The sequence below is a fragment of the Schistocerca piceifrons genome, chromosome 1 (genome assembly GCF_021461385.2).
Source record: "Schistocerca piceifrons isolate TAMUIC-IGC-003096 chromosome 1, iqSchPice1.1, whole genome shotgun sequence".
In the NCBI taxonomy this organism is placed as follows: Eukaryota; Metazoa; Arthropoda; class Insecta; order Orthoptera; family Acrididae; genus Schistocerca; species Schistocerca piceifrons.
In genome coordinates, this window is record NC_060138.1 from 1,064,803,272 (window position 1) to 1,064,815,957 (window position 12,686).

At 40.2% G+C, this 12,686-nt stretch overlaps 1 protein-coding gene across 1 annotated transcript in view; it reads left to right on the forward strand.

The window, feature by feature from the left end:
- The first annotated feature begins 3,349 nt into the window (after positions 1-3,349).
- The window catches only part of LOC124797618 (UDP-glucosyltransferase 2-like), a 136,053-nt gene continuing 126,716 nt past the window's right edge, over positions 3,350-12,686 (forward strand). The window contains exon 1 of the mRNA XM_047260800.1: positions 3,350-3,501. Coding sequence (XP_047116756.1) covers positions 3,463-3,501 — 39 coding nt within the window. The 5' untranslated portion in view covers positions 3,350-3,462. The remainder of the gene's footprint in view (positions 3,502-12,686) is intronic.

The following is a 12,686-nucleotide window of genomic DNA, read 5'->3' on the forward strand; positions in this document are numbered from 1 at the left end:
AACTAGCAACGTGGGCTGGTTTTTCGTTAGTGTGTTTTGAGCCCACAGATGTCATATATACGAGGGTGGTTTGAAAAGTTCTCAGAAAGGAATAGAAAAAAATACTTGTATCACTGTAACCTTTTTTTTATTTTTCAATGTAGTCTCCTTGTAGATTAATGCACTTGGCCCTACGATGTTTCAGTGCCTTGATCCCATCCCGAAAATGAGTTTCCTCCAGGCCTGCAAAATAGTTATCAACCCCAGCTATCAATTCTTCGTTTGAAGTGAATCTTCGTCCATCAAGAAAAATTTTCAGTTTTGGGAAGAGAGGAAAGTTTGACGGAGCCATATCAGGTGGCAACAATTCATACCTTTGTTCGTGTAATTTTGCCATGGCGACGGCACATATTTTTGATCCAGCGTCAAGAGTCGCGACACCCATCTTGAAGATAATTTTTTCATTCCTAATTCTTCAATTAAAATGTGATATACCTTTTCAGATGACATCTGGCAAGCGTGAGCAACTTCACGTACTTTGAATCGGCGATCCACCATGACTATTCAGTGCACTTTTGCAGTGATTTCTGGAGTAGTGACAAATCCCGACTAAATTTAAATTCATTTGTCCACTTGGCAACAGTTGAATATGAAGGAGCAGACTCCCCCATTGCATTCTGGAAATCGGCGTGACTGTCCTTTGCTTCCATACCTTTTCTTACGAAGTACTTAATCACTGCTAGAATCTCGATTTTTTGCATCTTCGCAAATCACCACACGGGAACAACAACAGAACCACGTCACCGCCACAGCTCTCTTTCAAGAGCACTGACGTGGCACGTGTTTACAGGCAAGAGTCCAATAAATATCACGTGAAAAACTCGTTGCGCTGGCGCTGACCTCTCGTAGTGATTCCGAGAACTTTGCAACCATCCTCGTATTAAGGATATATATTAAGGTTGCCATAAGTTGGTCGCCGGTTTTAAGTACCGATTGTCAAAAAGTACGCAACATCAGGAAAACTTCGTGACAACTGCTCTCTGTTTCATATTGCTACTATTCTTAGCGACCCCAAAGTTGTGACAGTTAATTTCCGGACGAAGTTGTATTGTATGGTCTGTGTCAGCGGATGACTGACTGACAACAGTTTTTGCACTTACGTTGAAATGCATTATGCAATGTAAGACACCATCACGGATGTTTGCTAAATGTTTTGAATGCGTTTTTTTTCTACTTGTTACATTGTATTACAACAGCCGCAATTTAATTTTGAATTTCTTTCTGAATATATGTACCGCATTTGAAACTGACACTGTCTGTAATCGTGAATTCATGTTACTTCTGGGTCAAAATTTTACCACAGCCGCTAATGGAACGAATCGCGCACGCCTGTGAATTATTAGTACTAGAAAACGAACAATAAAACATGCCCCCTCTCACATCCTGTAACCCCGCAGTCACCACGGTACTAACACTTCTGTCCCTTTGCTTAGTTCACGACCGAATTCACCGACGCCAATTAAAATTAGACATATCTTGATATTATTGTCTCTGTAAGTATTTTTGTTTGTTACTGAACAGGACAACTACGCTCGTAAGAAGCTCTGAGCTTTGGCTGACATTTTTGGATTTAGCTGTTAATTTCTAGATGCATATCATCACAAAATAAGGCTGAGAACCGCGGGCTGCACGAATGCTTGATTAGGGCCGAAGTTTGACGACCACTTCAGGTACTGTGTAGTGTGTACCCACTTCATGAATCACTATCGTTTTGTTGTCACGGTTGCTGCTCACATTTTCTGTGTATTGTACGTGTGGACAGTAATAAACGTTTTCCAACTCTGTCAAATTAATAAATGAAAAGCTAATAGTTTGCTTTTGTTCTACAGTATTAATTTATTGTTAGCCAGTTTTCGGCTTGCAAGGCCATCATCACACATTTACTGACTACGGTCGCCAAAGGAGTTAAAATGTTTGTAAACGACCTGAAAAAGACGATATGCATTTAAATTGGAGCACGAAAGCATAGTAAATGACATCTTTGACAGTGTGGTGTTAATGCAACGTAAAAAGTAAAAAGTTGAAGAATAAATAAATATAATGGGGACTAAACAGGAAAAAAACTTTAACACAAAACTGGAAAACCATGCATATATAACAGGTTATATTAATAAATAAAACCAATAAAATAAAATAAAATTAGTACTAGACAAGAATACTTGAAGAGGTATAAAAAATGGAGTGTGATACACAAACGAAACACAAGAATTAGCAATTGCAGCTACAGAATATATGAAGAACTTAAGGAATATCAACAAGATAAACAGAAATGAATAAATGCAAGAAAATGGAGGAACGTAATGGAATGTTTAGTAAATGCCATATTTGAGAAAGTGGTGGTACTGCATTTCAAAAGTAAAAGTTGATCAATATACAAGGAATCAAACAGGAAAAACATTAACGCTGTACTCAAAAGGGAGCAAACACGAAAAATACACTCAAAAACTGTGCCTATGTAACAGTTAGTATTGAATAAATGAACCGAGTAAAATAAAAACGGTACTTGACGAGACAACTTCAAGAGGTATTAAACATGGAAAGTAATACAAGTGCCAATTAAAAGAAAGAGTTAACAACAGTGAACTGACAGTGTGGGGAGTAATGAAAAACTCATTTACATTTTGATAATTTTGTAACACACACAACAACAGTGTGGCACATATGTTTCTGAAAGTAGAATCTTTTCTGCATATAACTGTAAAAAACAAATCGTCTCGTCTGTTATTTCCTACGAATTCTTTCAAGTGTTTATTGTGCCATCCGAAAAAAATAGTAACAGGTTGACGGGTTCAGAAATGAAGCCGCTAGGCTACAGTCGGTTAACACCAATTCATAGGTAGGGCAAAGTCAGCAGCGTCACGACTTCAGCTTTTAATGTTATGGTATAAACAGTGAAGTTACACAACGACTGTAAATCTATTGTGAGAACAATGTGTTCAAAGTGTAATGCGGGATTGTGTATTGACTGTTTTATTCCATTTCGTTACCCAAGTCACGCCATTGCAGTCTGGATGTTTCCACCTGCAGTTTCCATGGCACAACTCGAATGGTATCACATTCGTTAAATGTGAAAATCCGGCTGTATAGGTCGTTCTGTTCCAGATTGCGACTACCATCCCGGTGTTCAACCGTTTGTGCGCACTGCGGCGTTTCAGGTCGTGAACTTGTGAACTCGTTTGTGGCGAGGTAGCCGCTAGCCAGCCACTACTTACCCCCACCAAGCCACCATCGAGCTGTTTTTGTTTTCCTCCTTCCCCCCACTCTTCCGCCTTCCTGATACGACTCGGGATGCTCAGATGCCTGACGGTTTCATAGGCCGACGGCTGTATGTGGTAGTCGCAGCTTTCTTGCAGCAAGGACGCACAACGTAAAAGCGCGCTAGAGAGTATCATTACGGAACCGGTGGTCGCAGGAAACGACACGATGTCTTTAGTTTCCTGTGCTGATGGGAGAAAGTGGCAGGTAAGCAAGGTGTTCGTTGCTTGTCGTTCTACTTAACATTTAGAACATTCACCCGGGAAATTTTTGGAGCTAATTACAGAAGATATTTCACTTCTGAATTTATTGTTCCTGATAAAATTAGGGTTAGGAGGCACACTATTACTTCTAAACTGAGATCCTTCTGAAATTCTACTAACATCATATTAGATTTACGTTTACACAAATAAAATAACAATGAGACTAGAACGGCTATAAGCCTATTAGTTGGCCAATCAATGGTAGAGAAAGAACTAAGACTGTAAGCAGTTTGAAGCAACTTAATATTTACGCTGTGGAATATTAATATTTCTATAACAATGCCGAAGTAGCCGACACTTTACAGCGATTGTCTTCATGTCTTTGACGAACGGCCGCTAAAATGAATACAGTGCCTGTTCTAAGCTGTTCTTCATGTTTACCTAACAATTGGAAAAACGTTCTTTTACCCTGCTGAGAAAGAACTAAAACTTCACTCTTCACAGTTTTTATAAATTCCGTATAACTGCTGTGTTCCGAGAATAGAAATTTCTGGAGGAGTATCCCCCGGTATTCATGCCGGCTTTCGAAACTGGAGCCTCTATTCCTGTCCAAGCAGCTCTTCAGTCGCTAAGCAGCGGCCAGCTGATGCCACCAAGATACCGTACTCGCGGACGAACTCAGCTCTTCCATATTCCACTCACACAATGTTCGTTCAGCCATGGGGGCGGATGTCTCGACTTGAAATATTTGCGTAATAATTTCCGAGGAATGTGAAAAGCGCTATTCAATTTCTCGCTGGGGAAAAGCTGTGTACATGAACAACATCCAAAAGACATTGTGTTGATTTTAGTGACTTTATGCGACAGCGACACTGATGTAGCGCATTCACAACTTCCATTCTGTTTTATCATAGTTACTGCATGAGTATGTTTGGTTGAAATCGAGTGCAAAAGTAAAGTAGACAAACATGGGCTGTAACCGAAGGTTATGAAACTTGCTGTTCAGTTTATAGAGGAAAATACAGGGTTGGCCTTAGCTGGAGCGGGGCCATGCCCACAGCCTCCGCGCAGGACTCTCCCGCATCATCCTCCTCCTCCTCCCCCTCTCCTCCCTCCCCCTCCTCCCCTCCCTCTCCTCTCTCCCCCCTCTCCTCCCTCCTACCCCTCCCTCCCTCCCCCCTCTCCTCCCTCCTACCCCTCCCCCCTTCTCCCCCAACCCCTCTACAACTCAGGTTATACATCTTCGTCGCGTTCAAAAGAATTCTAAGTTTCGTCACTGACATATTACCAATATATCAAGACTGTCACTACTGCAGACTTCCGTTGTGATAAGAAAATAATTAATTGGAGAAGGAATCTCAATGGGTATGGTAATTACTAAAATGTTAATAACAAAAACTAACTTAGCTATGGGAATCCTTCCTTTTTAATGAAATTCTAAGTGAAATGAGGTTCACAAGTCTTGTTCAGGAAGTAGTTAAATGTTTTCATCACTTGACAGTTCTCTATATTTACAAGAAATTAAATACGTTGTAGGTTATAAACAGTAAGGGTTTTCTGCTGTACACACTTAATGCAAAACATCTTTTCCTTACTTTTTGACGAGCATATTCATCAGTAATATATTCAGAATTCAATATTGAAGCCATGTCATGTTCCACTGTCAGCATGGCAAGAGAAGACGGACGTTCTTGCGAGATGCTGCCTCTGAAATAGTTCTTGATAAGATTGAAACGTGAAAAGCTCCTTTCTGTAGGCAATATAAATGTTGGCAAATGGCTTTTCAGTGTCATTCAAGTATTTCAATATCAACATAGCTTTCACATACTCTGGCACCATTTCAGTGAACACTTCAATATCCGTCAAAAGGTCTGACGCAACAATGTCTTTCTAACGTTCAACATTTACGTTCACACTTAACCCCTCCTCAAGATTTTTACGTAGCACTTTCAGTTCTTCGTCCTGTATTATTTTAAACTTTCTGGATACAACAAGAAGCTGAACATTTCGGTATACAAAGCCTCTTGGCCAACCTTACTTTCAAGCTTTTTAACACTGTGTCGACGGCAGGGTAGAAAAAATCGATTTTGTGTTTCTCCTCTGAAGGTTAATCTGTGCAAACCATGTCGTCACCTTCATAATGAAACTGCTTCACCTTCTTTCCAGTTCACTTTTTTTCGAATTTTGGTCCAATCTGTAAACTTTCAGCTATCTCTTACGTTGTTGTCTGCGTATTAACAAAACCTTCTCCACTGAAATTCTCAATAAACTTGACTTGTCTTTAGAGGGGTTGAGTTGCTACTTTCACATCCATGTGTTCTGCTTCAGCTGCCTTACATGTTGCGTTAAACGCCTTTGAGGTGGTCATACCATATCACAACGCAAACTTGTAGCTTTCTAATTCGTTCGCAGCAAGTGAGTGTGCTTCGCTCTTTGTTTTCGATTCTACAAAGCTGTTGCTCACATCAAGAAGGGTATCACTGATTTCTGTTGCCTGGTACCTTATAGCTTTGACACTCTCCACCCTACTTTCCCATCGAATATTTGAAAGCTTCTTCACTGTTGAAAGTTGGTGCTCAGTTCGACAAGATTTCCCATCTCTGAGTGGATCACTGGAAACATATATATTCTTTGAATTATACAAAAAAAAAATTGAGTGCTTTTGCTGTAGATTTTGCCGCATCTGATAACACAAGATTAAGACTATGGCTGGCACGTGGCATATAAAATGCTCATGGTTTGCACTTTAGGATTCTGGCTTGATGAACACCACTTCGATAACATTTCATATTTGCGACATTATCGTAATTTTGGCCTCTGTAATCATGAATTTCGAGCCCTATTTCATCTAGTTTCGACGAAAGGGATTCAGTCAAACTTCCTGTCAGGAGTACAATCAAGTGTGACAGAACAATGCTGTTTTTTACTTTGTTGACAAGCAAATTTATGAATTCATTTTGGATGTTTTTCCCAAGATAATGGTCATGAATTTCTTGAGTTTTTACCCGCCTTAAATGTTCCTGCAAAACAGAGTCAAATTCTGCTATCTTTCAATCAAATCAAGAAAATTATTATTATGTTATGAGTTTGTCGCTGGTTCCCCTTAAGGCTTTGAGACAGGTACCTGATACTGAGTATAATTCGTTTTAGAACATGACACCAATGTTCCTCCTCTTTTTCCAGTAGTTCAAGGTCAATTTGATCAGCACCCTTTTTTGTTTTAAACGTATCTCACATTCTATACATTTTTTGTACATGCTCTTGAAGCCGGTTTCCTCAACGAACCCAATCACTTGACATCTTGTTTCAAGGAGATTCGAAATTTTACAACAAAAACAAAAAAAACTTTGTGATTTCGAATACACAAGCCATTTACGATCCCTTTTTTCTCCATTTAGTAAAGTTCTTTTGTAAAAGTGAGTTGAAAATTTTCTTCTGTTCTCATTTTAGGGATACTCAAAAATAGGGCTTTTCCGTACAGTTTCAGTAACCATGGAGGATGTTAACGTATTAGGTCAAGTGCCTGGGTCCGAATTTTGTGATTACTCCACAATCGCTACTACTAGGTCTAGCTGAATGTGGGTTCGCAGAAGGTTCCCCATTCCAATGCTTGAAGTTCATTTGTATCTAAAGCATCACATGATGAGAGGCTACTGTTAATGCCATTGTCCTTACAGCAGACTTTAGTCTCAGTCTGAATTTACTGGACGAAGAAATTTTTCGAAAGCGCCTTATTGTAATGCTTGATTGTTAGCCACAACAATGAGTAGAAAGAGCGCGGAGAGGCGCTGAGAATCACTGAATCAAGTGCCTCTTAATTTTTCGCATAAGCAATAGCTATGTGTTGGCAACAGATATTACTACAGCGCATCAGTATCATAGCCGCTGGTTCCCTCGACTCCGATGCAGGCTTCATTTTCTGAGACGCTCCAGTGGCCATAACCATATCACGGTGGGTATATAATTGAATTACATTACATTAAAAGTAGTTTCAGAAACACATTATTGTTATCAGTTTGTAATAACAAAATTACGGGTGGTAGTTTTCAAATTACCTTCTAATGTGTTGCGCGGAGCCCTTTGTGGTTGCACGGTTTGAGCCCTTTGGGGTTGCACGGTTTGCACATGCCCAAGGCCGGCCTTGGAGAAATATGTAATGCAGTAGTATTACTGGAAACGTGTCTGTGACAGGAATATTAGTTCCTTCCTGTTAGTGTTTAGCAACTCATTCCGTCGTTAGGTCATTAACGACGGAGCACTTGTTTGTGTAGGATGAAGAAAAAAACGGCCGTGGACTTTGAGAGACTCCACTTGTGAATCACCTGAGTTATGAGACTAACAGTTTGTTCGCTAAAATTCGCATTTCTCTCCCTAGTCGAAATTTGTCTGTAACATCGATATTTCACAGGAAGTAAACCATAATTATAGTCATTATATTAATCTCCGTCATGAACAAACATGGACAAGAACTCTCAAAACATATATATTCTGGAGTCTGTTTTGGAGCGAAATTTTATAAAAATCAACATATGAAGTATCCTGCAAATGAATTTCAGTTATATCTGTTTCCGTAACGGCTTCGACACTAACCCTCTTCTTTCCAACGATTCATAAATCATTCGTGATCGGAAACACTCTTTCTGCAGTAGCACTGGTGCAAGGTAGAGCTAGCACAAACACAGTAATGAGGTGCAAATTCTTGTAGCAGTTATGCTGAGATGTAAGGAAGTTGACAATGATAGACCCCGTTCAGTTCGGTTTAATCAAAGAGCGTATTTTTTTTATTCTTTCGGTACAAACACGTTTACTCTTCATTTTGTATGCTACACGCTATTTAAAAACGCGGCATTTAAAAATAACGGGACAGTTAATGACAAACTGGACAATTTACGTCTCATACGTATTTTGTCGGGTAAACGGGACACTTACCGCTACATAGGGACGATCCCGTAAAACACGGGATGCGTTACCCTAGAACAGAAGTTTTTGAAATGTGGTGCTACAGAAGAATTCTGAAGATCAGATGGGTAGATCGAATAACTGAGGAGGTACAGAATCAAATTGGGGAAAAAAGAAATTTATTGCACAGTTTGACTAAAATAGGGGGTTGGTTAAGAGGACACATCCTGAGGCGTCAAAGAATTGGGGCCAGGGAGGCGGGGGGGGGGGGGGGGGGGGGAGAAGTGTGGGGGAGTAAAAATGGCAGAGGAAGACCAGGGCTTGATCACAGTAAACAGATGCAAATGGATGTGGGTTGCGGTAGTAGTGCAGGGACGAAGAGGCTTTCACGAGATAGAACAGCGTGGAAAGCTACACCAAACCAGTCTGAAGAAAACAGTACTCGTGTCACAAGAACTAAATTTGTATCGTAAACGATTGATAATTACCCACTCAGATTTGTGGAACAAAGTAAATTACTTTGACACCTTTGAGGCAAGTATGCAAAGTACATAGTCTTCTACTCCTCATTTGATTATGAGTGCAAACTTTTTAATTAAGTGTCTGAAATTACATTCTCATTGCGTTAACTGATTTATTGGGTTACAGTCCTATTTTTTTATGTTGACTGTCATAATTAATCCTGCGGTGCACTTGTCCACTGCAGTGGACAGCTGTTAACAGTCCAGTTTATCAGTACTGTATTTTGCAACATTTTGGAGAATGGAGCTTTGACAGTTTTATCATTTTCAGCCAAAAGAAGAGTATAAATGGAATGGTTTCTGCCGAAACTGACGTTAGTGTTGTTAGCGGCGAATGCCGGACGATCCATTCTTCTCCATTGTGTCTGTTAATAACTTCGAAACTTGATAAGCACATTCATGGTCACATTCTACAGATTCCAGTAGACGGTTGAAAACTCCAGTATCATAATCAAAGAACACTGTATAAGCAAATTGGAAACATTTTTCTATTTTTTTATTACGTGCATGTGTCGGTATAGCAAAGTATAGATTTTTTCTTGCGTGTTCTTTAAAATATTTTTAATATATACTTTGACCAGTGCTTCGCATACAATAGCTTCCGCTTCTGTTCTTCTTCAGCTAAAACTTTAAGCGATTTTTGAATCACTGCAGACATATGGTAATAATTTGCGTGAACAGTCCATTCTGTTGTTAACTACGAGAATGCTTTACCGTGCAACAAACGGATGTGAGATCTCCAGCAATTATCTCGTCCGCCTCCGAGGTAGATTGTTCAGGCTTAGAGAAATATTTGAATAAGTTACTTGACGTTCTGTTACTTACAACAGTCACGTGAGATTTAGTAGATGGATGTTGTTTTACATCAGCAACGCCTGAATGAACAGACGAGAAATCTTTATTGCGCAGGCGTCAGTACGCCTTGTATGAGTTTTCTCTTAGTTGACGTATCCAGTAATAATTATTTCCCAGTTCGGATTATACTTTGTAAGCCTGTTTTGGCTTTCTTAAAAGGTATTTCACCATTCGTAGACGAATTATCTGTGCCACTGTCACTTAAAAGCTCTATTTTTCTATACTTTTGAAATAATTTACAAGGGTAACACATTCAGCACTTAAGTTCTCACAAAACAATGAACGGAACTTTTAAATAGAATGACAATCAAGAATGGAATTTAAAAAATCCTTTCAGTAATGTTAACACGTGTAGCATTTAAACGAGTTAGCTAACGAACTAAAATGTTGAACACAAAATTGTAGAAAGTAACTGAGGTGGATAATAAACAAATAGAAGAACGTAAAACAAAAAGACAGAGGTAAACTGAAACGCGTGGCGCCACGTGAGAGGGTGGGAATCGGTGAATGTCGTCCCCGCCCGGTACTATCATAGACTGATAGCCAAGCTAGTCGTATCTCCACGTGGTACGTACGTCGATGATAGGTACTTGTCAGCTGTTCAAAAAGTGGTTTAAATGGCTCAGAGCACTATGGGACTTAACTTCTTTGGTCATGAGCCCCCCCAAAACTTAGAACTAATTAAACCTAACTAACCTAAGGACGTCACACACGTCCATGCCCGAGGCAGGATTCGAACCTGCGACCGTAGCGGTCGCGCGGTTCCAGACTGTAGCGCCTATAACCGCTCGACCACTCCGGCCGGCTTACCAGCTGTATGGCGAAAGATTTCGCAATAACAATCGAACAAGTTTTGAACACGGGACAGAGCCTGTTCGGGGGACGTCTCGGGAAATAAGGGATGTCTGGCAACGCTGCAGAAGTTACTCTTATTCGTAAGTTTTCCACGCCAGTACATGAGTGTAGGATCGATCTGATATGTCTGTCACCATTCTTGCTATACCAACATTTCATCATGCAATTGTTTCCGTTTTTCTATTCTTCTGAAGAGCCTCTCATTTTAGCAGTTGCATCGTACTGTCGTCGAAGTTCTTTCCATTTCATTCCAGCCACTATCTGTATATCGCATTTCTTTCCATCCTCATTTTGTATTGTCACAGCAATGACCTAGAAGAATAAGCTCTAGACTGAGGATGATTAATGGAGCTTTATAGATCAACATCGTCTGACAGTCACGACAGGCGCAAATTGCCCAACTCTTAAAGGCAATAGAGGTCAAATATAAGACCATATCTCAGCAATTTCAATGCATCACTTTCTAGCTATACGACGACGAACTACAGCTGCTAAAGCTGCGCAGCGTTTTCTTCGCAGCGCTTCTGGCTACTTGTGCAATCAAGTAAGAGTATTTCGTCGTCGAGTTCCAACAAATAACTGTTACGATCGTATTGAGTTGTTCATATTGATTGGAAAATTTAATCAGTACTTTCTTCGGTAGAGTGACAAAATAGTGTGACTGTTCAGAGAACATCGTGTGGCTGTGAGTACTAGCAAAGCAAAACCTTTACACAAAAAAATTGTCAAGGAAATTCAGGATTTCATTCTAGAAAAACCTGGAAATCTCGTGGAATCATACCACCAACTGAAAAATCGTTTCTCATAGCTGTCCGTACTGTTAAGTCCCCTACTGTATGCATGACGTGCAGCAATTCGCAAAGGCTTCAGGCTACACGGCCGTTTCTTAATGCAGTTTTTGAGCCACAAATAACGCAAAAAAGTATGGATCCTCTGTTGTGGCATATGGCATGGGTATGCGGTACGGAAATTGTTTTTTGATGTTTGCTTGATCTTTGCGACACTAATTATAAAAATTGTTATAAGAAACAAGATTCAGCAGACTGTCGCATACGTGTGCAAGTTCCTGCCGTATTTTGAAAGGAGATACTAAGATGATTGTACTGAGATACAAGGCTGGATAGTTTTCAAGTCTTCCATATATGTTTATGAACTTCCCTCTCCGAGGCCAATCTGCAGTTATTGGACGTATCCACAACATTTTCTGTTTCTGTCGTCTGACAGCCAATAACGAAAAAATCGCTTTTGATGTTATGCTCAGTCCTGTCATTGTACTTCTCAATTCTCTACACGTGTAGTTCATTTAAGTCGGTGCAAAACGGACTGTGCTAAACAGGAAACTTAAAAACATATTGCCCTAGCTAGCGTGCTCGCAAACCTGTCATGTACCTCATGAAACATTGCTTTATTTAACGTATGATGTAGCCAGATGTCTGCGGTAAGAAAACGCTGCGGTAATATCCGTAAATTTGTTGTGTTAAAAAAAGCCCGTTTGGCCTTAGCCTAAGCATCAGTTTTAACACTATTGTTGTAGAAAATAGTTGGCAATTGTTTTTTCGAATCCAAACATTTCCATAAGCAAGTTACTGCTGTGAAAGAACAAGAGGGTGTGTTTTTCTTTTTTTAGGAGGGGGGGGGGGGGGAGGGAGATGGTCGGTTAGCAGTGCGGCGAATGATGAAGTTAAGGATACATCACCTGGCACTTGCGTACGATTATTTGGACAAAACCGTGTCTGCAAAGGATTTTCAAGGAGGACAGATATTATCATTGTAGACTGTAGTACCGATCCGTTTTGGCATTTGCGTAATTGTTTATTCACGCTCTACCAGTGCTGGTATCCACTGTAAGACGTCGGAAGTCGCAATAAAATGCATAGGACTGTTCAGCGCTTGGGTAGTTGCGCGGGTGACGTACGTCACCCAGCGATTTTCTTATTGTGTTGTCGCCTGTATGGTTGTCCACAGACGTGAATTTGTATAACCTCGAGTTACACTTTAAAGGTCAGTGTTCCACCATTGTTGTCGCAATAAAATGCATGGGACTGTTCAGCGCTTGGGT